Source organism: Mobula hypostoma, chromosome 13, assembly GCF_963921235.1.
Source record: "Mobula hypostoma chromosome 13, sMobHyp1.1, whole genome shotgun sequence".
Classification (NCBI taxonomy): domain Eukaryota; kingdom Metazoa; phylum Chordata; class Chondrichthyes; order Myliobatiformes; family Myliobatidae; genus Mobula; species Mobula hypostoma.
Genome location: NC_086109.1, coordinates 10,480,198 through 10,508,156, shown reverse-complemented (window position 1 = coordinate 10,508,156; position 27,959 = coordinate 10,480,198). Strand labels below are relative to the sequence as shown.

The 27,959-nt window shown below is 41.0% G+C and overlaps 2 protein-coding genes across 4 annotated transcripts in view; both read right to left on the bottom strand.

Annotated features, from left to right (window-relative positions):
• The window catches only part of nucks1a (nuclear casein kinase and cyclin-dependent kinase substrate 1a), a 51,646-nt gene extending 45,702 nt beyond the window's left edge, over nucleotides 1-5,944 (bottom strand). Inside the window, exons 1-2 of one of the 2 annotated variants that reach the window (XM_063065274.1) lie at nucleotides 5,535-5,944; nucleotides 3,032-3,075 (exon numbers count right to left, since the gene is read on the bottom strand). In XM_063065274.1, the coding sequence (XP_062921344.1) occupies nucleotides 3,032-3,075; nucleotides 5,535-5,551 (61 nt within the window). In that variant the 5' untranslated portion in view covers nucleotides 5,552-5,944. The remainder of the gene's footprint in view (nucleotides 1-3,031; nucleotides 3,076-5,534) is intronic. The other variant, XM_063065273.1, reaches the window with a different exon arrangement.
• A 5,255-nt stretch (nucleotides 5,945-11,199) lies between these two features.
• The window catches only part of LOC134355419 (ras-related protein Rab-7L1-like), a 34,024-nt gene continuing 17,264 nt past the window's right edge, over nucleotides 11,200-27,959 (bottom strand). For both annotated transcript variants that reach the window (XM_063065271.1, XM_063065272.1), the window contains exons 3-6: nucleotides 24,473-24,544; nucleotides 17,343-17,524; nucleotides 13,579-13,700; nucleotides 11,200-13,401 (exon numbers count right to left, since the gene is read on the bottom strand). In XM_063065271.1, the coding sequence (XP_062921341.1) occupies nucleotides 13,278-13,401; nucleotides 13,579-13,700; nucleotides 17,343-17,524; nucleotides 24,473-24,544 (500 nt within the window). In that variant the 3' untranslated portion in view covers nucleotides 11,200-13,277. The remainder of the gene's footprint in view (nucleotides 13,402-13,578; nucleotides 13,701-17,342; nucleotides 17,525-24,472; nucleotides 24,545-27,959) is intronic.

The following is a 27,959-nucleotide window of genomic DNA, read 5'->3' as shown; positions in this document are numbered from 1 at the left end:
GCTTAACAGCATGGTGGTTAGCACAATGCTTTACAGTGCCAACTGTAAGATTGAGATTCAATTCCTGCCACTGTCCACAAGGCGCTTGTATGTTCTCCCCGCGCACCCTCGTGGGTTTTCTCCGGGTAATCTGGATTCCTCCTACATTCCAAAGACATACAGTTTAAGGTTAGTGAGTTGTGGGGATGCCATGTTGGTGCTGGTAACACAGCGACACTTGTGGGTTGCTCAGCACAATCAGCTGATTTGTTAACACAAATGACATTCTCCAACGCACATTTTGATGTACATTTGACAAATAAAGCTAATCTAATCTATTTGGGCTTGGAGAGGCAGAGAAAAAGGCTGTGGGCAAAGGGTGATAGAATCATGTGTAGTCATGACGCCCTGTCCTCTCTCACTGAGTCCCATCTGGTCCACAAAACCCCAACTGATCCAAGTTTTTCTGTTTCAGCTCCCATCTCAGCAGACATTGTAACCAATCAAGGATTGCCCATTTTCAAATCTACTGCCGTGGACACTTCCATTAAAATGACTTGTGTCTCTGCAAACTACCACTCTCACTCTCCTTGAACATGGCCCTCAGCCTTATGCGAGCTTCGCCCACATTGTAACAGCTCCTCCTAGCTCTACCTGGATACTTTTTATGTTACCCATCCTACATTCACTCACAAGTGAGTTTGCATTTCTTTGCAATACAACAATGTGAATACTAATACCATTGTCAACAATACACAAACACCTTCATCATCAAATCCCCCAGATATATGATTGCACAACTCCTCAGCATTTAAGCACCTGTTTTAAGTTCCTCCAGCAAGTGGCTAACTGTTCAACTATCAATACCTGTGTAGCCCCTTCCCCAAACCTTTCTGCTTATCATTCGCTTTCAACATTCCTTAAACAGCAAACTACTTTTAGAGAAGTCCGGACTGGCAAACTTTAAAGTCATTAACATGAGATAGACTGCAACAAAACTAAGTTTTAAAAAACCATGTACAGTAAGAAATGGGTGGCGGCGTGAAGATACATCTCTACTACAGGAAGACATTCCTTCCTTCCACTAGCCTGCAAATCACCCTTGGGCGAGGTATTGCACCTGGTTAGCCCCATGATCAGGGTCACATGAAACCATGGGAGGTGGTGGTAGACAGTCATATGAGCAACTAACGTATATCATATGTCCTGGTCATGCAACCACTGACGCCAGGTAGCCAATCTCTGAAGAGTATTGATAATAGCTGAAGACCCCTGTATTGTAAAGACGTTGCCCAAAAATTTGAGACCATGATCACCCATGTCATGCAAGACGACACAATGATGATAACAGTATAAAAATAAAAAAAACCTAGAATTTATTAACAGCCTAGATTTTATTCATACTGCTTTGAAACAAGGTAGCAATGGACCTCTTATTTAACTTGCAGTTGTTTGTTCCTCGTGATACCCGTTTCACTGTATAATCTACTAGCGGTCACCTTCAGCTGGCATCATCCAGAACTCAGCAGAAACTCAAATGTTTTTAAGAAAGCATCTTAAATGTCAAACAACAGGAATTCTGCAGATGTTGGAAATTCAAGCAACACACATAAAAGTTGCTGGTGAACGCAGCAGGCCAGGCAGCACATGCTCTGTCCTATTCTGAACAAATGGAATGTCATCATCTTAAAACTTCTTCCAAAAACAACTCATCAGAAGGGATGAACATTAAGAATTTCCGCTTGCTTGATTTATGGCATATTATCAAATCCCACCCACAAAATCTTGACGCTGTCAACCTGTATATTTTTTTCTGCAAATTCTGAAGTTGTATAAGACAATAGTGAGGCTTAATATGGAGTAGCGTGTGTAGTTTTGGTCACCTCCCTATAGGAAAGATATAAATGAAAGATGCAAACATGGTTGAAAGAGCACAGAGAAAATTTACGGGAGTGATGCCATGTCTGGAGGAGCTGTGTTATAAGGAAAGACTGAATAAGTTAGGGCTTTGTTCCTTGAATGTAGAGGATGAGAGGAGATTTAATAGAGATATACAAAATTACACGTGGTATAGATAGGGTAAATACAAGCATGCTTTTTCCACTAAGGTTGGGTGAGGCAACCAGAGGTCAAAGGTTAAGGGTAAAAGGTGAAATGTTTAAGGGGAGCATGGGGGAAACTTCTTCACTCAGAGGGTTGTGAGAGTGTGGAGCAAGCTGCCTGCGTAAGTGGTGCATGCAAGCTCAATTTCAATATTTCGGCCTCAGGTAGAAGGAGATGAGTTATATAGCTCTCGTTACATGCAAGTGCAGTTCAACTCTGAGTGATTATACAGAAAGTCTGAAGTTAATAACTCAGGTCCTTTTACTTTAGGCCACGAACTTATCAATCACCCTTGCTGTGGGCCACTTTCTGGAGGTCCAAGAAACCGACTTCTACAAAGAAGGGATCCGTATGCTCCACGACCGCTGGACTAAGTATGTAAATGTAGGAGGGGGACTATGTTGAAAAATAAATGTGCTAGGTTTTCTAAAATTGACTCCTTCTACCTTAGGCCACAAACTTATCAATCACCCCTTGTATTTGCACAGTTTCTTGTATTTTGCACATTGGTTGTCTGTCTGTCCTGTGGGTAGTCTTTCACTGATTCCATTATGTTTCTTGGATTTACTGTGCATGTCCACCAGAAAACAAAACTCAGTGTTGTATACAATAACGTATCTACTCTGATAATAAATTTACCTTGAATTTGATCTATATGAAAGGAAACAGAGCCTAAAATTGGACACTGTAGGCAGAATGTAACTCATTAGCTTTACACCAATGCCTTGTACTTGATCAAACTTTTGGCATAATGACTTGATGTTGCTCAGCATCAAATTTCATTTGATAATCACTCTAACATCATGGGATGTTTGTGATGTTAAATGTGACGTTACGAGTGCAACTTCCAGTTGAGCTGATGACAATATGAGTTAGCATATTTAAGAAATCAGTGAAGTACGCAAGGCAAGCTACTTAAAATTACCTGGATTTCATGCACAGTACATACCATCAGAGTCTTCAAACTGGGAGTAGTCAATGACCTTCCTATTCCTGAGAAACAGATAAATTAGTTACTACAAATCCACTTCTACTAAAATAGCTTTAATCATAGAGAAATTTAAAGATTGTAACTTTTGAAACATTGTACAACTTACACATCAGGAGTTTTTAAAAGACAGGTTGCTACAAGCATGAGCTTTAGCCTATAATACTTCTCAGCTTTTCCTGGCAAGAATAATATTTGCAGAGGGACAGGTAAAGCGCTGTTCCTGGTTAGTGGGGGTGGGTGAGAGAAAGGAGGATTGGTATTGAGGAATAGAAGACGCAGAGTAAACAAAATGGAAACTACTGCAAGTTAAAATAAAACTCCTTCTGTCAACAGTTCTATTTGCCATATTACACTACATGGCAAAAGATATCCTGCCAAAATTAAAATGTTACTGCCAAACTATTGAAGTAACATTAATAGCCTGTTGGTACCTCAAAATAAACCCATGTCCACTGTATTTGGCCCCGTCAACTGAAAACTAAAGAGCATTTGATTTTATGACTGTGAACCCTACTCATTCTCCTCCCAAACAATCCAATACCAAAAGAAAGCTGCAAATACAAATTTCATCTGCTTTAATTGACAAAAATTCTTCACAGTCAGTTCCAGGAAGTTTATTAATTGCAGTAGTAACTCCCATTACTTGGCTTCTAAATTTATTTAGTTCACAAAGGATTCAGAAAAGTCTCTGGAATGCAGACTCAGCATGAACCTATTCACTCCTCCAACCTCCTACAAATCATGACTTTTACAGGACAGGATTCAAAATGGAGATGACTCTGCTAAATACACCCTGCAAAGAGAAACACTGCCCAGGTGCAAGTTTAAAGTGACTCTTGCTGAAATTGTACTTAAGCCATTTGCAGACCATGCTGAAGCAATCATAATTTGCATCACAGGAAATTGGAAGGAAAAGTCTAAACAGTGGTTACCATAGATCATGCATCAAGGAAAAACTAGATTTAACAGTGTCAGAGAATTTAGATTAAGTTGAACTGTTAACAATGCCTGCACAGTGAATACACAACTCACTCACAGGTAAAACTGAGACAGATGGAGGGCTATAAATTAAAAGTCAAGTTAATTGCGCTCTGGAACAAAAAAATCCATGGAAAGGAAGTGCATCGGCATGTGAAGGGGCCCCAGTGGGGGTGAGGGGGAGGGGTCAAGAACAGGGAAATAAGGAAGAGGGGCAGTAAAGGACTGGGGGGGAAGGGGGTGTGCCAAATGGTGGGGGAAGGGCTCTATGGATTGAGTGGTTGGAGGCAACAGGGAGAATGGGGTCATGATGAAGAGGGTGGAATACCAGGGAGGTGGGTAGCGCCACACGAGAGGACATGGAGAGGTCCACGGGGATGTGTCACTGGGAGAAAGGGCAAGTGGTGGTTCAGGGTGACCTGGGGAGCAAGAAAGTGGGTGGAGGGGGCAAAGGTGAGTACAGAGGATGCAAGGTGTGGGGGTGAGTGAGTAAATATGGTAGGGAGGTTGCAAGCAAAAGCAGTGTAGGGGAAGGAGTGCTGGTGCTGGAGAATAGTGCAGAATAGAGATGCAGTAAGTGGTGGCTCAGGTGATAGGACGTGCAATAGAGGGGGTGGGTGGAGAATAGCATAGGAGACAAGTTGCGAGGGGACAGGGTGCAGGTGGTGGAGATGGAGGATAGTGGGGAGTGGGAGATGAGTGAAAGGGGAGTGCAAGATATAGTGGGGAGTGAGAGATGAGCTAAGCGGGGAGTGGGAGAAGAGATAGCTTTGCAGATAAGGAGTGGGTGCGAGAGGCGGGCTTCAGATCTACGGGTGCAGCGTCATTGGTTGGGAGGTGCACAAGAGAGGGGGACGATGGGGTGTTGGGTGTGGAGATGGAGTGATGTTTGCAGGAAGTAGGGTAGATGTGAAGGCAGCAAAGGGTGAAGTGTACAGAAAGGCGTAAGAGGAGCTAGGGGTGGATTGTACTGGAAGAAGTTGGGGGGCAGGGATGACTTGGAGGTGTGAGAGGTGCTGGGAATTGCAATCGGTAGTTGGTGGGAGCAGAGGAGGGACATAGAGAGTGGTGGGGTACAGGAGGTACTGGGTGTGAGGACAGATCGGGGTGGAATGCAAAGTGGGCGTGTACGTTGTGCAGAAGGAAGGTAGGGTACAAGAAGTAGGAGATTAAGGGAGTATAGGTTCAGGAGGTTGGGGTGGAATGCAGCTGGCGGTGTAGAATGTGCAAGAGGAGAATGCTGGGGTGCAGCTTGATCGTTACATGTGGTGTCATTGGGATGTAAAGAGTGGAAGATCGAAGGAGTGGGGTGCAGGTGGGTGGTAGGGTGCATGAGGCGTTGTGTTGTGGAGAAATGCAGGGCAGGGGTGCAGGCTGTGCAAGAGGAGGGGGCGGGGTGGGGGGTGTGAAGGGAAAGGATCCCGCCACACGAGGTCGGGCCGCCGCCGCCTCTGCAGACAAACTCAACGCGCAGCAAACCGACCTGACAGGCCTCGACATCTCTCTTCGGCGGCGGTGGCGGCGGGGCTTTCGGAGAACGACACCAGAGTCTGACGAGCCCCTCCGTTTTCCTGGCTGGTTATTTTACCCTCCCCCCCCCGTCAGAATAAAATCCCCTGAAAACACGTAGGCCTCAGGCTCCGACGCACGCAAACGGTCGGGGGGAAAAAACGACCAACTCCGCGTTTTGTCTGAGATAATCTTCTGGAAGGAACAAAACAAATAGTTCGAGCAGGGGGATAAAAATCCGCGGTGGGCGTGGCAAATCCGATGATACCTCTTTTAAAACAAAAAATGGGTAAATTGGACAGAACCCCCTTAAAAGTGGGAACGGGCACGGGAGATAAAAGAGCCAAATACTTCCAGGGCAACCTACCCTGCTGGCCCACCAGCGCCCGCCCACCTCTGCGCAGTTCTACACTGTTATTGGACGATCTGCCTAGATTGTCCTACGATTGGTGCGTTTGAAAAACAACCGGGACACCGATGGGCGGACGTCTCCGTCCGTCAAGTCTGTCAGCACGTTAGGTTGCAGCTCGGCCTGGCACAGTCGGAGGGGGCGGGGTGAGCGGCTTCCCCGCCGCGTTTCTCCCCTGCAGATTCGTCGCGCTGTCGTCGTCGCCGCCCGTTAGCGGAGATCCGAATATCGGGCGAAGGAACGGCAAGCATCACGCCAAATGTTTAACCTTCTTCTCCCGTCTATTCCGACTAAAGGACAAAACCGGCACCTGAATCGCTGCACGGCAGAAATTTGCGGTTTCGCAACGACACATTCGCCTTACGGATTTAATACAATGGCTTTTATTAAATACCCAAAGTACTCGCCAGTGACCTAATTACCCTTGGGTGCTCACCTCAGGCAAGATTAAATTAATTTTGCGCCCCATCCTGGTCCGAGGGGTGTCACGAGAATTTGGCGGCAAAACCCTACACCATCTTGGTGCAAAGTCCGGGAAGGCGCCTTGAAATTTAAAGTGTCCTTACCTCCACTCCGACCTTGCAACTATCGCAGCAAACATAGTACGGTTATATACCACGTGGTATTCAGCAATGGATGGTGGTGCAGCAGTCACTCAAGTTGAATGTGCTGTTCTCTTGAGGGGTTCACTATACCACTTGCTGATCACCACAGGACTTAATGGAGAAACGCCAATGCGTGACTTTGTTTAAGATATGGGGAGGATGATGCACAGGTAGCCGTCGTACAGACCTTGACGGATCTTGGTCAGGGTCCAGTGGCGTGGAATACAAGATGACCCTGCATCCCTTCACCACCATTGTAATGGTGTCATCGTCTTCCTCCAGCTTCACCTTTGATGTCTTGGTTGGCTCTAGTCCCTACCCAGGGCTAAGCACCAGATGGTTAAACTCCTTATAGCAACACTCGCAGGATCTCTGTCACTCACAAGCCTCTCCACTGCAGCAAGGTGACAAGTCTTGCATTGTCCCATTTCATTGATAATGTTCAAATAATACATTAAAAGCACAACCATTCCCTCTTTTGCAATCAGATTACGCAATCTGGCCAACTCTTAGAACACTGAACAGTACAGGCCTTTCAGCCCTCAAGGTTATTTGGCACTCAAAAGTGTTTAATTGGACTGTCAGCCAAAATCAAGAGCGATGGGCAACCTTAGAGTGTGGAGTTACTACAAATATTTGATGGATCTCCCTTCTTCTAGGAAAGCTAAAACCTGCCGATGATAGAAATCTGCAATATTTTCCATTTTATTTAGGACACAGTAGGTCAGACAGCAACCACAGAGTGAGATGATGTTTCAGACTGCTGCCAGCTCAAGCTACCTTATCCTACATTTCATGAATTGGATGGTTAATACCCGGGCAGTTGAGTCTTTTAATCAGTGCTGGCTCCAAGTTAAGCAATGGCTTGCTTTTAAAATTCTCACTTTTCAAAACATGCCTGGGCTTTGTACTCAGTGCTCCTTCAAACTGGTATGAATTTTACCTTCCACTTATGATCTCAAGCATTCTTAAAGATCATGCTCCAATCTATGCCTTCAGCCGCAAGTCTTCTCCTGCTGATTCTCCCTATATTTCATTCCTTTGTCACTCCTTCAGACATGAGAACAAAACATTGTTTCTCCTGTTCTGTTACATTCTTATGTGGCACAATTCCTAATTCTGTCAATGATTCCCTCTAAAGTACATTAGCTTTCTGTTAACAAAGCAAATCAAATTCTTAATACTTTCGGCCATTTTCTGTTCCTAATTTACCACTTTAGCATGAAAAACCGGAATGGAGGCAGAATAGAGTAATGCCAGAAGTTAAATTACTGACTACTTTCAACGGAGTTTGTCATCAAAACATCCATTAAAATCTATACGTACCTGTACCCGGCTGGGAGCCTGAGAAGAGTTTATTCATCATCTACACCAGGAAAGCACTAGATCTTTTTTCACTTTAACTCTATATTGTAATGTTTTCATTTTTGAAATTTCTGAACTCCACGCTAAATATTCCATTGGTACAACATTCTTGGCTGTCACACAAAATAGCGGTTTCTGCAAATACTAGTGCATTTTAATTAAGGTAGCAAAATGCATTAAAGTGTTCTAAATTCAGTTTTGTTGTTTTGAAGGACACAGACAGAATCAACTGGATATGAGATTCAATTTACAAATTGGATTATTATAATGTAAAATAGCAGATCAGAAATCTCCTTGAGGAATTAATACCCTGTGTATTCATAAACAGCCTTACATCAAAGTTGCTGGTGAACGCAGCAGGCCAAGCAGCATCTATAGGTATATATAGCTTGGCCTGCTGCGTTCACCAGCAACTTTGATGTATGTTGCTTGAATTTTCAGCATCTGCAGAATTCCTGTTGTTTACTCATAAACAGCCTTACCTGCTTTGATAGTAGATAGGGGCACTATCAGCCTTTCAGCAACTTAACCGAGCAGGCTTCAAAAATATGCAAGTATGGGCGGAACTTGTCAGTGCACCAAGCAATTGAAAAATAAATGTCCTCCAACATTTGATATCTTTTGCTTAGCTTTCGATTAATAATTGATATTAGCACCAAACCCATAGCTAGCAGTATATGCAATGCATTTGACTGAAGGTACTATTAGGAAACTCACTTGCTATTTTCTTATCCATATGCACACTGTTCTTATCTAGTCATATTTCATTGGGCAGTTAATTAGGCCATATCGTGAGTGTACAGCTTCCAAGGAGGCATGCCTGGCTACGTGAATTTGTATCCAAGTCAAACGTTCTGTGGCCAAAACTTGCAACAGGATGGTCACAGGACTCCAGTGCTTAAGTATTTCTTGGATAGCTGGGTCTGATAACAAAGGAGCATGTTGCCACAGGAAACCAGGGCCCATTTCAGATCAATTCTTGCATCAATGCATGGTGGAAAACTCTTCTTTGAGTAGTCCCTTAGACTGAGGCTGACTTGCTTCCACTCCAGTTCTATGGTTTGTGAGCTGGCCGAAGTCAATGTAGAAATCAGTCTCTTCCCCAGACTGGATGTATAGTTTGAAAGGTGGTACACTCTTCCATCACTTATGCAGAGCTTAATTGAGAGTCCTGAAGCATCTCTGCCTGAAACATCACATTTATTCCTCTCCATTGATACTGCCCAAACAGCTGAATCCCTCCAGCATTTTGTGTGAGCTCTTCTGTCCCCCTGCCTCAAAGATCCGAGGTTGTCAGCACCATCCAGATGTTCCTTCTCCAAATCATTTATCTTGGATCAGGAGTCATTACAGATATAGCGTTATTTCCCCAAGGCTTCTAGCTTTGAATTCTTTCCTGTCATTTGCTCATCTCTTCCCACAGCAAAACTCAATAAAGTGTCTGTTTCAGGAATATTGTGTCGACTATGCCAAAGGCATAGTCAGCCCGACTAGCGAGGCTAGGGTCTGATTTAGCCTGGGAAAAATCACTGATATTGGCTTGTTTATCCTTCCAGTCAATTTGGAAGATTCTGTAGAAGTATTGGTAGCATTTTTCTCCAGTGCCCTGAGGAGCCTATTGCAGGTAGCCCAAGTCCCACAAGCACATGGGGCAGAGATCAAAGTTCTATGATTTTGCTGGCACACTTAACATATCCATAATAGAATAGTAACCATAATAGAATCAACGAAAGACCACACCAACTTGGGCATTCAACCAGTGAGCAAAAGACAACAAACTATGCAAATACAAAAAGTAAAAATAATAATAATAATAGAAGCCATAAATAGAGAACATTAGATGAAGAGGCCGTGAAAGTGAGTCCATAGTTTGTGGAAACGTTTCAACGATGGGAGAAGTGAAATTATACCCTGCAGATCACTGCTGCACTGCAGACAAGTTATGTGCCAGGTCTGCGGTCACATCTTTCACATGTATTTTCTCTCAATTGATCAGAAGCTATGCTTGGTTTTGATGTCAATGGTACATTTCATCATTGATGTCTGCCTGGGATAATGGGAAGTGGTCAACATTGTTCACATTTCTCACAGACATTATTGGAGAGCAACGTGGCACAGAGACAGGTTAGTAAAGGATCTGCGTCCTGCAAATGTTGGGTTCAAGGCCCATCCTTCACTGAACATTGACAGCTACGAGCTAAATGTGCAAGGATGTGTTTTCTGTTTACTGTTGCAGTTCATTTGTACTCAAACTACTGACTACATAGCAGATACGATAAGATCCCCATTAGTTTTGTTCCACTCCAGGAGATTTATCAGAGATGAGTGCAACATCGAGGCAAGAAATATCATGGGAAGTCTTGTTTGACACCAGTCTTCAAGATAGGCAGTGTTGTAAACCAGTTTGGTTAGTAGAAAGATTAGCTTTTTGATATGTACAGTGGAACATCTAGTGAAAAGCACAGTTTTGCATCGAATCAAACCAGCAAGGATTGTACCGGGCAATCCGCTCCCAACACCAACATAATATGCCACAACTCACCAACCCTAACTGTACATCTTTGGAAGAGGAGGAGGAAACTGGAGCACTCTGAGGAAACTCGTGCAGTCACAGGAACAATGTATAAACTCCTTACAGACAGCAGCAGGAATGGAACCCCGATCTGTGATCACTGGCATCGTGTCCAAACCCCCCTACATTATTGTGCCACACCATGTATTGTGGCTTGCATGCCACTGTGCGCAAGATGGAGATGAATCAATATTAAAATGTGCACCAATTTCCATTGCTGGTTTTCTTTGGAACTGATCTAACATTGGTTCCTGGAGAATCAATGCCTCAGTTTAAAATTTTTCATTTTGTCTACAAATCCTCACAGGGCCTAAATCCCTCCAACTCTAAAGACCGCGAACTTTCCCAAACTGAGGCACTGTGCTTCTGGTATGTACATTACAACTTTTTGACTCAAAGATCTTGAATTCACACCCCAAAACCAAGATTTCACTTTCAAAATACCTTCCTTTTGTACCCAAGAGTACTTGATAATTCTCTCATGGAATTTTGCTACATAAATGATTGAAATGCAGCAAAAAGTAATTTACCCAACATTCTTGGGAAAGTTTTACTTGGATTCTTTTTGCACTTTGTACTTCCTTTTAAAAGAATACCTGGTTTGATTATGGTATATTAAATCATTAAACTCAACCAAAATCATTAACACTTTGCACCTTAAATTCAAGTTCAACAATTTGAATTAGAGTATTTAAAATAAATGTCTTTATTTTTATAACATACATGTATCTGTCACATACAAAATAAAATTGCTATAAATATTTGACATGAGATTTGCTTTAAATGCCTATTTCAGGAAGACAATATGGTGAAATTTTTGGTCATATATACAAGCAGTGTTCATAAATAGGATATCATTGCCATCAAAAGTCCTGAGCAGTGCTATAACTTTGTAATTCTAGCATCAGTCTTTATGGTAACAAAGTACATGATGAGAAAGGGGTTAGCTTGAATAAAATTTTTATCTACTGTTTAACAAAGCTGGATGAGGAATGCGAAGTAAATTCATGATCAAATCATACAAGGTGACCAGAATCAATACTGCAATGCTCTAGAATAAAATCTCAAAAGATTTATATTATGAAAATATGTATTATGAAAAGTGAGAGAGGCATGTGTATGCTTCCCTTTTGGTGTGTATTCTGTATAATACCAGTTTGAGTGCATTCTAACAATTTTATATAGAGATTTATTATTTCAGATAAATCAGTTTCGTTTACCACACATATCATTTTCATGTTATACCCACTATAACAGTTGACCCTTCTCCAAATATTCATTCTGCAGCAACATTTTAGTAGGAAATTGCAAATAATTGTACAGAATGTCTAAAATGCTCCTTTGATTACAACAATAATTCCCTAATGTCAAAGCTCAAAACAAAAAAAAATTATAGATTTCTGTTGATGCTGTAAAAATACAATGCACAAGTGCAATTTTTTTTTGTACTTTTGCCAAAAGGATAGGGAAATATCAGGAGAAAGGAGAAAGTAGAAAGGTTCATTGAATTGTACAGATCTTGGCTGAATAACTTGTGCATTCAAGGAGATGCTTCAAAGATCACACATTAAAATAAACAATTCTTAAATATTGCATTGTAGGTCATCCCCAAAGACCATTTCAATAGAAAATTGTTCAAGAGTGCTAAAGTGGAAAGAATAAAAGAACAATATTAGCAGTATTGGATTTCCCCGATTCACAAATACCAAATCTAGAATTCACTGAATTTTGTTTTAATATTCAGATTCTGAAATATTTAAGATTTTTGCAGATTTTCTGAAATTCCCAATATCCATCCTTTGGAATTAAGAGAAATTTCAGTACTATTTGTACATATGAAGTACCATAGATTATAACAAGCACATTTAATCACATTAAGTGAAAAAGTGTAATTTATATTAAAATAAGCTATCACCTCTAGATTGAGATGCTTCTTGTTTGAAGCAGCACCCGTGATTTTTACTGTACAAAGATGAAGCAAGTTCAGCGATAAACACACATCTAATAAAAAAAAGTAAACAGGTTTGGAAGTGACTCACTGTGTGGGATTTTGCCATGTTCATCACAAAAAAAAACTAACCACTACTGGCTGGTTGAAAAAAAAAGACTCAATTAAATGATTTATTACTTCATTATACTGTGGTAGTAAAAACTAGCAATAAAAATTTAATCAAGCAGCTTACAATGTCCCATAAGATTCATCAAGTTCTTTCCCCTGTGGATGTATATCTGCAATACCTTATCCTATTTAACAATGTTAAAGTCTAGTAGCACACAATATAATAAATATGTACAATAGGAAGTGGGTAGAGTACAGAATCGTTATTTGCTTTTTACAGAAGTCCAGAGGTATAGGCACAATTATATAGTTTGCATAAAGTGAGCAGCTCATCACATTGAAACTAATCCAGTGAATAGCTTATTTCTATTCCACCTGAACCTGGATCAATCAAAGGCAGAAGTTGATGCAATAGAAACCCCCAACAGACTCAATTCATAAATGTACAATACTGAAGGTTGTTTTTTAAACTTTACTTGCTCGAGTCAATGCCTCTGCTAACGCCTGCCAAACGTGTATTAAATCAAATTTTGCATCAGAAGTGATGGCAGTTGGAAAACTTCAACTGAACTTTTAGTAGAATGAATCTACTAACCAACTAGTCGGTGTTAACTTTCATGTTCAGATCTCCTTTGGGCATAAAAATCTAAATCTTTACAAGTCTTACAGGTAGTACAATTTTCCTTGGTGTCCCGAGGATCAATATTTCAACAGCATCCTGAACTCCAAGGCTTTTCACTGGTTGGCACGTTTTTAAGTTCAATATAATCCCCTTGGCTTTGGGTTGGAGTTCCCAAACAGGACTTCGACATCAAACACTCTACTAACACACTGTAAAACAAAACAAGTGGAATTAAGTTAAAGAGTAACACACTCATCAATACAATAGCATGCTGAATTACATAGGCACTTGAATTTTAAACTGCATGGGTTAATTCTTGAAACTAATTAGCCAATTATCTTCATAATTTAATGAAAAATTATTTATAGAGCAGTTCTGCAGCTTACCTCATAGCTTGAGCAACATTCTTGTTTTCTTTCACAGATGTTTCAATCCAACCAACAAAATGGTTCTCTTTACTGAAGGCATCAATCTCTTTCCTTGTGATTGCCCATTCTGATAAGTCACACTATTTGGAAAGGGGGCGGGGGGAGGGTAAAATGCCAAACAAAAAGCACAATTCTATCAAAATACTAATTCCATATACAATTGCATTTTAGGAAGTTAAAGTAGTAATTACATTTTAAAATAATACTATAAACTACAATTCATGTATAAAATAACTATAATGGGTGGAAAGAAAAAATACTTAAGGCCAAAGCGAAGACTTGAGTGTGTTGTGGTAGAAGTACTTCTGTGGTTGGCAAAGATAGGATAAAGTTAAATTCAGTACCAAAAAGTCAAAACCAAAATGCAGCCTTCCCTGCCTGCAAATCTTAATGCAAATTGGCAAGCAACTTCACTGGAAAACATTTTAAATGTTGGCATTTTCCCTATGCTAATGGTATTATGCTGGAGTAATACAGCACAAAGACAGAGCCTGCGGTCCAACTGGTCTATGCAACGATAGCACCCTCCTTGTCCAAGCCGCTTGTGTTCAGCTCATAACCCTCCAAACCCCACCCCTCTATCGATTTATCCAAATGCCTCTTGATTGTTGCATTTGTACCCACTTAAACCACTTCCTCTGGCAGCTTATACACTTGTGTTAAAGTTACCTCAGGTTTCTTAACCTCTCTGCACTCATCTTCTATCACTGCCCTCTAGTACTGAATTCTCCAACCTTGGGGAAATCTATGTGACTATTCAATGCTGATGTACAATGAATGTGGCACCATCTGCTGGTCAAATCTTTAAAAGTCTGCAAATCATAATTTCTGTTCAGGTTTCCATATCACATCTGCCTGCTCCTGAATGGTTGGAGTCTTTGTAAATCTTTGAAGGTCAAACCAGTGTAGGATTTATATCATGAATAGTAGGGCATGAGCAAGTGTAATAGGAACAGAGTGCAGACATCCCATCCTGCAAAAATTCATTTCAGGGAGGTAGCACCATCAATTTGCGGGAGACTCCCGGATCTTCTGGGAGAGGTGGGATGTCTGCAATAGAGTAGCTCCTTAGCAGCTGGCCAGCTAGTTTAAATAACGTTAGCTATGCTAATGAACGAATGACACCTGTTAAACTCACCTCAACATGTCTTTTACAGTCTTAACCCACCATGGGCAATAGAAAAGTTACTAATGAGAATAAGGGGAAACTTTATAGAAGTGTTTAAAATTATAAGGTGGGCTTAAGTCATTTCCCCAGGGTAGGGGAATTCAAAACTGAGGGACAGAGATTTAGGATGAGAGGGGAAAAGATTTAAAAAGGACTCAAGGGTCAAGTTTTCCCCCACACAGAGGGTGGTGTGGATGTGGAACGAGCTGCCAGAGGTACAATGGTACAATTTAATTTTACTTGGATAGGTACACGGAGGGTTGGAACGAGGAGCGATATGGGGCAAACACAGGAAATTGGGTCTAGCTTGCTGGATGCGGTCACTGGCTGAAGGGGCTGAATCCCTGCTGTTTCGCTGACTCAAGCTTCCACCAGCACTTCTCCGCAGCTAGAAGGAGCATAATAAGAACAAGATATCTCTTTTCCATCTGAAATTTGAGGACAGTTTGGACTATATTTTTCTTATCTCTCAGTCTTTCAATAACATTATTTATTCTATCCCACATGCAAGGTTTTCATGGCATTTAAACCCTGCATATATCTGCCTATAACAATAAATTTGAAGTTAAAGTTGGAGGCATCCTATTTCCACTTTTGCACTTTTACCCAACACTAAGAAACCCTGAACTTGAATCACATGTTTGAGCACAAAAGGGCACCCAAGTACACTTTCAGTTATCAAAGTAACAAGGAGCTGGATAGAGAAAACTGTTAAACTGTTTTTAGGATATGGAAGTTTCATGTGGCAAATAAGTATAAACACAGGAAAATACCACAATCACGTGATTGAATAAAGTCAAAACGTGAGCAGAATTATTTGAGATAGGACGAAAAGGCAACACCTAAAACGGAGTAGAAAAATAAATATCACAAATTTGAAATAGTTAAGTTTCCATATGACGCCTGGTTACTAATGAAGCTGGTTCTATTGTCATGGACTTTTGTATTTTTCAGAAATCCAATTGAACAATCTTCATGATCAGGTGAGCAGTTCAATCACATTTGAATGGAGGAATTAAAATAGAAATTAATGTGCAAGAAAGTGATGCCCGTTAATCAGAAATGAGCGAGTACATTGAAAAAGGTGCAAATGTAAAAATACAAATTTAATATTGAAAGATTATCATAGGCAGACGAATTAAGGTGAATAACCTGTGATGAAAAATGTAAGAAACCACTCAAGCTATTAAATGGGACATTTGAACAACACTACCCAATATTCTTTATCTTAATAAAGGGTAATGTTGTATAATAGAGTTCCAAGATTGTGGCAGGACATGATTACAGATCCTTTAAGTTTAAATATTAACTAATTTATTGATTTACTGTGTACATTTCATCTTAAATGATAATTCCCAACATGGAGTACCAGATTTCTTTCAATAAGAACAAACAGAATGATTGAAAAATTAAGGTGATTTGATATATAACAAAGTTAAACAAAAATAAAATACTTTCAGCAGTTTACCTATTCCAACTGTAGGTTTGTTATTAGACTGCAGCGATCCCTGAATATCATCTACTCCTTTGGAGGGTAGCCATGATTTTGTCAGGTGTTCATGGGGGTGTGTGGGAACAGGTGTATACTTTCCTGAGTGCACGTGTGGACTTAATCCAAAGTGCGTGAAAACCGTTGATCTAAGCATGGGAAGCATTAATAATTAAGAGATGTTCTTTCCTTAATGATTTATCTGTGGAAAATACTCTTTCTTGGCTGATGAAACTCAAATCAATTTCACTAAATATCTAATTTTGGAGTAGCATTTTTTGGTTGGAATAACTGCTTCACAGCATATGAAAGGCCAAGATTCTACCCACATTGAGACAGCAGAAATCTAGAAATGTCATTTTATGCACACAAGATTTTGGACCTTGGCTAACATCAGTGCAATTGTCCAAATTAGAGAGACATCCAGATGGAGCAAGTTAGAGAAAGGGCGTTCAAGAAAAATAATTGCTGCTTGCACTTCAGTTCAAATTGGATGAAGTTCCTTCAATATCCATTTTGCTTAAACATTAATCATAAAGTCCAAACATTTGTTTAGCTACACACACACATTATATATTTTTCTTTATAGTAACAGATTTTTTAATCTACTCTATGATCAACCTATGGCTTCCCTTTCATGGCACGGTAGTGTACTGGTTAGAAAACGCCTTACAGTACCAGCGACCCAGGTTCAATTCCCGCCACTGCCTGTAAGGAGCTTGTACGTTCTCCCCATGACCGCGTGTGTTTCCTCCGGGCGCTCCGGTTTCCTCCCACTGTCCAAATACGTACCATTTGGTAGGTTAATTGGTCATTGAAAATTGTCCCATGATTAAATTGGGGGATTGCTGGATGATGCAGCTTGAAGGGCCTATTCTGTGTTGCAACTTAACAAATAATAAAAATTTAGCTCTCTATTTTGCCTAAGAGTCAAAAGTATCTGCCTCTACCACCACCCCATACTAAGGTTAGCAGGGCACCCTTGGCTTCAAAAGTATTGCTTATGAGAATGGTCAAATTACATCATCTAAACACAAAAGCTAGATCAAATCTAGGTAAGTTCACCTTGTTTGCCAGGAGAATACATGGCACAGGAGTTCCATCCACCAGAGTAACTTTGCTGTCTAAATCACGCTTCCACTTGAGACAACTGTGGAAAGTCATTACGTCTGTCACATCAAACATGATGATGCACGCTCCTGCATCTCTGTAGTATAACCTGGTCATGGACGTAAATCGCTCTTGGCCTAAGAACAGACGTTAATTATTTCTTTGCAGCTTGCTCATTTACAATCATCTCTATCTCCTACAAAAGGATGCAAACATTTTTCTCTTGCCAAAATGAGGGGGAGAAAGGTCAGCAATATGGGAAAGTACAAATTTCTTTTGCAGTGAATATCTAACACGTGAATTTAGAAACCTGTATCTAATGCACTCCCACAATTCACCGAGGCATAATTTTATAGTAACATTGGATAAATTCTCCAGCTGATCCATTGTTACTGATTGCAATAGATACCAAAGCAGAAAAATAATCAATTGTCAAATATTAACTATTCTTGCCCAGCTTCACAAGGAGATATTTCCAATCAGGATAAGAGTATTATTCTTTGCCATGACATTCACAGTAAAATGCAACCACTCAATTCTTCCCAATTATGTTATCCAAACAACAGAGCAGAAAATTTTAATTAGGTTTTGATAGCTCTGCTAGTTCCAGAATGCAATGAACTTTCTTCAATCAAGATTAAAAGTGGCGTGTTGACTACTGACTGTTCGGTTCCATTTGACATTTCTCAGTTAATGAAATACACTCAGTGGTCACTTTATTAGGTATACCTGCTCATTAACACATCTAATCAGCCAATCATGTAACAGCAACTCAATGCACAAAAGCATGCAGACTTGGTCAAGAGATTCAGTTATTCAAACATCAGAATGGGAAAGAAATGCAATACAAGTGACTTTAACCATGGAATGATTGTTGGTGCCAGATGGAGTGGTTGGAGTATCTCAGAAACTGATCTCCTGGAATTTCCACACACAACAGTCTCTAGAGCAGGAGTTCCCAACCTGGGGTCCACAGACTCCTTGCTCATTGTATTGGTCCATGGCATAAAAAAGGGATGGGAACCCCTGCTCTACCTTGCAGAGAATAGTGCAAAACAACAACAAGAAAGAAATCCAGTGAGCTGTAGTTCTGGGGGGGAAAATGCCTTGTTAGTGAAAGGTCAGAGGGAATGGTCAGACTGGCTCAAACTGAAAGAAAGGCAATAATAGCTCAAATAACCACACATTACAGCAGGGTTATGCAGAAGAACATCTCTGAATGCACAGCACATATAACCTTCAAGTGGATCGGCTATAGCAGCAGAATACCACACTAGGTTCCACTCCTGAACCTAATAAAGTTCCCACTGAGTATACTCTGTGTCAGCGTGTTGCAAGACCTGGACATCATACAAGTTTGGCTAACAAGTGAAAGATGACATTTGCGCCATGGAAATGCCAAATATTAACCACAGCCAAAAGTGTAATTTAACTGTCTTTTGAATTGCCAAATCATGAACCAATACCTCAGTTACCTAGAGATTGGAAACAAATGGACTGATCACAAACTCAAGGCTACATACAGAGGTTAAAGATTGGACATCCTGTAAGGAGTGAAACCCAAAGACGCAAATTTCTTTCCATCAATGTAGAAATCTGGAATGTGATAAAATATCACCCAACTGCAGTGCAATTCTAACAATAATCACTCCAAAGCAATAGTTAATTGAAACTCCATCCACCGTTGGCACACTAATTATAGTGTGAACTACCCACACACTGCTCTGCAAGTTAAGCATACTTAGACTATCACACAAATCTGCAATTCTTAACATTCGTTTGTCAGGAGGCACATAGAAAAAAAAACTACCTTTTCAAAGGCTTATTTGAAAGCATGTACTACTCCAATTTGGAATTCTGTCATAGACCCAATAAGAGTGAAGAAAAAAAGCATGAGCACTGCAAAAATATTTTTCAGCACATGAACTGCTGTATTGACGGCGTCATTTTTTATCTAAAATAACTTTAATCATAATTTTGAAAATTTGTTCCAAAATTGAGGTAGCAGGATTAATGTATTGGGTGATAGATGGTCAGTCTAGACTTGGAGGGTCAAAAGGTCTGTTTCTTTGTTATTTATTTTATTTTTAATTATTTTATTTAGAGATACAGTGTGGAATAAGCCCATCCAGCCATGCTGCCCAGCAACCCACCAATTTAACCGTAACTTTATTAGGTAACAATTTACAATGACTAATTAACCTACTAACCGGTATGTCTTTGGACTGTGGTAGGAAACCAGAGCATTGGAGGAAATCCAAGCAATTCGCAGGGAGAATGTACAAACTTGCTTACAGAGGACCCCATAATTGAACTCTGACACTCTGAGCTATAATAATGTCACGCAAAGTGCTACACTACCATGGTACCCATTTGTCTGACACTGTTTTTAATAACACTGTGTTCCCATTGATCAAGGAATTCTTAACTTTATCAACTGGTTTTGGAAGTCCATAAGACCATAAGACATAGGAGCAGAATTAGGCCATCTGGCCCATCGAGTCTGCTCCGTCATCCAATCATAGCTGATCCTTTTTTTTCTCCTCCTCAACCCCAGTTCCCAGTCTTCTCCCCATAACCTTTGATGCTATGTCCAATCAAGAACCTATTAATCTCTGCCTTAAATACACCCAACGACCTGGCCTCCAGAGCTGCAAGTGGCAACAAATTCCACAAATTCACCACCTTTTGGCTAAAGAAATTTCTCCGCATGGAGGCCATGGATAGACATATCAGAATGGGAATGGGACGTGGAATTAAAATGTGTGGCCACTGGGAGATCCTGCTTTCTCTGGCAGACAGAGCGTAGGTATTCAGCGAAACGGTCTCCCAGTCTGCGTTGGGTCTCGCCAATATATAGTAGGCTGCACCGGGAGCACCAGACACAGTACTCGCCATGGCATCCTCTACTATCAAGATGAAGCCACACTCAAGTTGGAGGAACAACACCTTATATTCTATCTGGGTAGCCTCCAACCTGATGGCATGAACATTGACTTCTCTAACTTCTGTTAATGCCCCTCCTCCCCTTCTTACCTCATCCCTTATTTATTTTTCCTTTTTTCTCTCTCTGTCCTTCTCACAATAACTCCTTGCCTGCTCTCCATCTTCCTCTGATGCTCCCCTCCCCCTTTCTTTCTCCCTAGGCCTCTCATCCTATGATCCTCTCCCTTCTCCAGCCTTGTATCCCTTTTGCCAATCAACTTTCCAGCTCTTAGCTTCATCCCTCCCTCTCCTATCTTCTCCTATCATTTTGGATCTCCCCCTCCCCCCTCACTTTCAAATCTCTTACTATCTCTTCTTTCAGTTAGTCCTGACGAAGGGTCTCGGCCCGAAACGTCCACTGTACTTCTTCCTATAGATGCTGCCTGGCCTGCTGCGTTCCACCAACATTTTGTGTGTGTTGCTTGAATTTCCAGCATCTGCAGATTTCCTCGTGTTTCCACATCTACTCTGTCTAGGCCCTTCAACATTCGAAAGGTTTCAATGAGATCCCCCTGCTCATCCTTCTGAATTCCTGCCAGTACAGACCCCGAGCCAAACGTTCTTTCCTGGAATCATCCTTGTGAATTTCCTCTAGACCCCCTCCAATGCCAGCACATCTTTCCTAAGATGAAGGGCCCAAAACAGTTCACAATACTCAAGGTGAGTCCTCACCAGTGCCTTATAAAGTCCATATATATCACAGTGGGATTTCCTTCATTGAACCTCTGTACTTTATCGGAAAAAATCCTATCAAATTAATTCGACATGATTTACCTTTAACCAATCCATAGGCTTTCCACAGCAAATCTACAAATTCATTCCTTATTTTCTCCAGAACTTTTCCTGCTACCCAGGTTAAATTGACTCATTTGCATTTGGTAGGGTTATCACTTATAGCGCAGAATGGTAGTGTAGTGGATAGCACACTTTGCAGCACTCTAGCTGTAAGATCATGGTAGAATTCCTACTACTGTCTGCAAGGAGTTTGTAGATTCCCCTCATAACTGCATAAGTTTCCTTTGGGTGCTCTGGTTTCCCACACATTACAAAGACATACTAGTTACAGTTAGTGAGTTGTAGGCATGCTATGTTGATACTGGAAGTGGCGACACTTGCAGTTTGCCCCGAAAGCCCCAACACAAGCAATGCATCTCATAGTATGATTCAAAATGCACATGATCTTATGTTAATTTCCAGATGTAACATTTACAATCTTTCAACCGTCAGATACCTGAATCTATACCTGTTTGGAAGACTATGGCCAAGTTGGTGTAATGCCCTCTATTATATCCCCCTGCAATGTTGGATGCATCCCTTTTGGACCAGATGATCATTTACTTCATAAGCATCTAGCCCTTTAGATAATGCCACTTTTTTTTTTTTAAAAGGCTATCCAGGATATCAGCTACGTCATTTGCTGAGACTCCATCACGCTGATCTTTCCCAGCGAAGAATTAAACTCCATTTTGGTCTCTGATTGGCTCCACTTTTCTTATTGCAACATTTCCTATTTGCATGTTGACGAAACGTTTAAGAAATCCTATTTTATGCTAATTGTCAGTCTTTTCACATGCTTTCTAGCATTTCCTACTTTTAACTTCTCCTTTGAGCTTCCTGCAATCAGATGGCTCCTCACATGTTAACAACTTGTTATGCTTCACGTGCCTTCAGTTCTCTGCTCAATTTTACAACATAAAACAGAGCAGCACGGGACAGACTATTCAGCCCATGATTCTTAGCCAATCTTCATGCTAATACATACTAAATAACCTCCTTGTATATCATCCATACCCCTCAGTTCTGTAAGTATTCATGTGTGTGTGTGTGTGTGTGTGTGTGTGTGTGTGTGTGTGTGTGTATGTGTGTGTATGTATATATATATATATATATATATATATATATATATATATATATGTATGTATATATATATACACACACACACACACACACACACACACACATACACATACATATATATAAGCTTCAAACTCTGCCAAGCTGCCTGTTTCCGCTAAACTCCTGGCAATTCATTCCAGGCATCTACCAGTAAAAAAAAAATTGCCACTCATGTAACCTTTAAATTTCTCTCCTCTAACCTTGCAGGTCCTCTGATGGTTGACTTTTCTATCTTGGGGGAAAAAAAAGATTCTGACAGTCTACCCTATGTTCTTCAGTTTTAAAAAACTATCATGTCTCCTCTCAACTGCAAATGTACTCGGAAGAGCAACCCTAGGTGCGTCTCTTTGGTTATCCAAGTTGCAGTTTTAATTTCCATGACTTCCTTCTCATGGAAAAATACTGAGACTGCAAATGAAACCTTAGGATCCTCCCATTATCCAATTTGTTTTAATCCATTCTGATCTACAGAGGCTGGATCATCCCATTGAAATTAGCGGCTTTCCAAATGACTACTTTCATCTTTGAATGGTTCTCATCCATTTCCACATTCGTTCATGACCTTATTACGATTGCCATTTTCTACTTTCCACTTAAGCTGCATTCTCAGAATCAGGTCTACCATTGCCACCTTTCCCTTAACCAAGAAAGATCTCCTTCCCTCTTCAGCAACTCTTCCTGCCTTTGTCCCTCATGCTAGATTTATCCCAGTCTTTACTGAGCTACAAATTAGTTGTTTACACAGCACCATGGTTTCATATGTTTTCATTATTGAAGATGAGATTAAGTGTATTTTTGGAAATAAAGTTAATCTAAACTCAGTAAAATGAAAAAGGAGACTGAACAAGCTAGATACAGGAACTCTGGCCCTGACAATGTTCTGTGACAAAAGTTAACTATCCAACTAAAAGCAATTTAATAATTATTCTCCCCCCCCCATTATCATTAGACACGTGTGCAAAATAAGAAAAATTGCTTGCAGTGCTGCAGATATACACAAATACAAATTTCAAATGCAATAGGGTTATATAAAATACAAAAGCAGGGATACCTTTTAAGTTTAAGTTTCATTTGATTGTTTTTAAATCTACATAAGTGCCACTAAGTACAGCTGCAAGACAATCTCCTTAAAACTATTTCTGAAATAAACTGCGGCATATTCCACATGCTCCACCACATATTCACTAGATTACGTATGGTGCACATAATGATATATCGACTTACTGATATACGAACATTGCTTCAGGAGATGATCTTCCTGTAAAATGGCAGCACGTTCAGTCACAATGGCTTCTATGGGGTCAACAAGTGGTGCTGCTGTCCTATTTAAACCCATTTTGAATGATTGCAGGATCCTGCTATACATTAAGGACTTGAAGTACTGAAGGTCAACACCATCAGCGAGTTGCTTGCTAGCAGAGAAAATGAAGGAGCTGTGTAATGTGCTGCTGCCCGAGTTGATGGAGGCTTACAATCAAATAGCGAGTGGCCGTCACGGTCACTTTTCTTGCAATTGCAAGATCCCCTTTGGACACTATTAATCTGGTATGCTGCAAGTTCAGTTCGCTGATTTATTGGCCAAGTGCAGGTGTGGATATGCAGAGCTGCGGGGACTCGGGTCATGGCGAGGACTGGGCCTCAAGCAGCAGTGGGTCACCTGTTTTTCAGCCTCTGGGAGAGAGGCATCTGAGCCAGTGCACTCCATCAAGGGCTGGAGTCGAGGCCACTCCCACAGTGTTCACTTGGTTGAAGACATGCTCATTTGTGGTCGACTGAAGATTACAATGGAATAGGGATTTGGACAATATACACATATATTTTGTGTGGTTGTATTTTTTTTACTGATATTCTATATGGGCTTGTTATCTTGTATATGCAAGGACTGGGCCTCAGGCTGAGATGTCTTGTGTGGGTGGGGGGGGGTGGAGGCATCCAGGATGGAGGAGTCAGGCTGTATTGTAGTCGACTGTGGATTAATGGTGTGAGTTTTTAAACCCTTATTGCGCGATATTATCATTTTTGTGTGTCTAATGTGTGTTTTGTGCTGTATGTGACTGTGCTGTGATTTGCACCTTGACGCCGTAGTAATGCTGTTTCATTTGGCTGCATTCATGAGTATTCATGCATGATTGAAATGACAACTAAATTTGAATTGAATTGATTTTGATACACAAAGTCCAGCACAAACAGAAATGGACACTTACCTGCTATATCCCAGAGCTGTAGTCGAACAGTCTCCGTGTCAGACCATTGTAAAATTTTCAAAGCAAAGTCCACTGAAATCAAAGTATATCGGTTAGTATAGAAGTTGGTGTTTCTAAAGAGAAAACTCTTAAATAACATTCAATGACATTATCAGATATAATTTAGTGTAAGAACATCATTAGAGTCAAAGAGCAAAACAGCATGGACACAGACCCTTCAGTGTAATCAATCCATGCCAAACTTGTTGCCCACATAGCTAGTTCCAGTTTCCTATATTCAGCCCATCTCCCTCTAAGCTCCATCCCTTTCTGTACCCATCCGAGTTTTTTTTAAAAAACACTATTGTACCTGCTTCAGCCACTTCCTCTGGCAGTTCAATCCACATGCTCACCACCCTCTGCAAGTTACCGCCTCTCAGGACCCTTCCAAATCTTTACCCTCATACACTAAACACATGCTCCCTCGTTTTAGACTCTTATGCTGGAGAAAAGACGTAACATGCACCTTAACTATGCCTCTCAATTTTTCTAAGGCCACCCTGCTTTCTCACATGTTGCAAAGAATAAAGACCAAACCTAGCCAACCTCTTCCTATGACTCAGCCCTCTAGTTCTGGCCACATCCTCAAATCTTTTCTGCACTCCGTCTTGTTTGACCACATCCTTCCTAGTAACATCATCATGTGCCATGTCATATGACATGGGCGATCAGGGTCTTCCAATGACCATGACTGTTCTTGGCAAATTTTTCTGCAGAAGTGGTTTGCCATTGCCTTCTTCTGGGCAGTGCCTTTAAGAGACAGGTGACCCCAGTCATTATCAATATTCTTCAGAGATTCTCTGCCTGGCATCAGTGGTCGCATAACCAGAACTTGTGATATTCACCACCTGCTCCCATGGTTTCACATGACCATGATCGGGGGGAGGGAGCCTAAGCAGGTGCTGCAGACGCATCTCCACCCCGTTACTCCTTCCTAATAACAGTGACCAAAACTGTACATGGCACTCCAAGTGCGACCTCACCAATGACTTGTACAATTGTAACATAATATCTCAACTCTCACGCTCAATGCCCTGACTGATTAAGATCAGCGTGCTAAGCGCCGTTTCCACCGTCTACCTGGGTGGTCAATTATTATTTTATTCGTCTTATTTTAGCAATACGGCACGGATTAGGCCCTGCCAACTCTTCACACCCTGCCTCAAACAGAATTAACCCTCGCCTAATCACAGGACAATTTACAATGACCTATTAACCTACCTGGTACATCTTTGGACTGAGGGGGTAACTGGAGCGCCCAGGGAGAACCTACCCATTCCACGGGGAGGACATACCGAGACTCCTCACAGAACGCCAAACTCCAGAACTCCCCAAATAGTGTCACGCTAACCCCTATGCTACCGCGGTGCAACACAACACTCATCTTAGACAATTCTGGTCCCCAGTGAAGATCTTCCGAGAATCAGACATTTAATGACAATGCAAATCAAGTCCACTAATGGTTAAATAGTGCAGGCTGTTGGAAACCTGAAATTGAAGCAAAGTGTGGTCTACCTTCCAATCAAACAGTATTTGAGGAAGTTGGAACCTTTCATTACTACTGGGGAAAAGAAAATCTTTAAAAAAAAAACAAATTTTAAGTTTCAGTACAGTGAGAGAAGGGGAAGAGATTAAGGTTGGGTTGAGAGAATCTTGATTGAGATTCAAGATTGTTTAATGCCATTTCCTGTACACAAGTGTAAGGAGAACTAAATAATTGTTACTCCAGATATGATGCAGCACAAGAAAACCCACAAAAGATAAAGAATACAATAATATTTAGAAAACAATAAATACATAAGATAGCTTATATACATAGATTGATCGATTTTCCATAAAATGATGCTGGGCTATACACAAGGTGAATAATGGGAAATAATAAGTTAGTGGAGGAGTTAGTGGGTAGAGGTGTTGATCAGCCTTGCAGCTTAGGGAAAGTAGCAGTTTTTACATCTGGGGGTCCTAGTGTGGATGCAGCGTAGTCACCTCCCTGATAGGAGTGGGGCAAACTGTCCACAAACAGGGTGGGTGGGATCCTTCTTAATGCTACTGGTCATTTTCCAACATCTTTCCATATACATGTCCTTGGTGGAGGGTAGGCTGGTGCGCTGGGTAGTTTGGAATACCCACTATAGAGCCTTGCTGTCTGCAGCAGTGTGGTTTTCATACCAAGCACTGCTGCAGTTTGTTCGGATGCTCATGCATCTGCAGAATGATGCGAGTACGGATATGCAAATTCCAGTTCTCTTTAGCCTCCTCAAAAAGTAGAGGCATTGGTAAGCTTTCATGACTGTGTAGGATGTATTCTGGTACCATGAGAGGTTGTGTGTGATGTGCACTCCCAGGAGTTTGAATCTGCTTGCAGTTACCACTGTTGTGCTGCTGATATAAAAAGTGGAGAGAGTTCTTCTGAAGTCGATAATCATCTCCTGTCCTTTTGACATTGAGGAAGAGGTTATTTGCCTGACACCAACCCTCGAGCTCTTCCACCTACAGAGATGATCATCGCTGATGAGCTCTTCCTCTGTTGTGTCATTGGCAAACTTGATGATGTGATCACTCAAATGTTTGGCCGTGCAGTCACATACAAGCAGAGTGTACTGCAATGGCTCAGCACATAGCCCTGGGGGGTACTCATGTTGAGGGGGAGAAGTTGGGCATCCTGACTTTTGAGGTTTGTTCATTAATAAGTCCAACACCCAGTTGCACGGTGGTGTATTTAGACCGAGGAGTAGGAGTTTGTTCACAGAGGTCTGTGGGACAATAGCGTTGAACACTGAAATGAAATTCAGAAGCAGCATTCTGGCACAAGTGTCCTTTGTCAGGTGAGATCTGGAAGATTCTGATTAACATGTAGTAGGGCCAATTAGAAAGAGGTAATAAATGTGTGGCTGGTGGTGGTGTGGATGGTCAATTAAATCAGAGGAGATAAAAGCTAATACTGGGGATAAGTTATTACTTTGTACTGTTGAGAGCTGTAATCCATCAAGAAATTTCAGCAATAGGATTAGGCTGAAAAAGCTGGGAGCTCCTTGAAACAAAGACTTGACAGGTTTGCTTAAGGTGTACAAGATCTTGCCCTGTTCAACTAGTGGAAGATTCAACAACTTGGAAGCCCAGAAGATAAAAAAGATAGTTTTACTCTCCTATGCAGAATACCAGCCACAGAACACATGGGGTTTATCACTGGTGGAGAGTCAAATTGAAATTTCTGAACAAAGAACTGGAAAGGTACTTAAAAGGGAATAATTTGAAGCACTTTGTAGAAAACAGCAGAGAACGTGATTAACCTGAAAGTTCAAGCAGGAACTGGCATAGACTCAATGTGCTGAATGGTTTACTTCAAAGACCAAAAGATGTTCTGAAGTTTTGCTCAATTAACAGGAAGGCACTTGCAATCCCAATTAGCTGATTTGGATAAAACAATTATCTATCTCAGGGGTCCCCA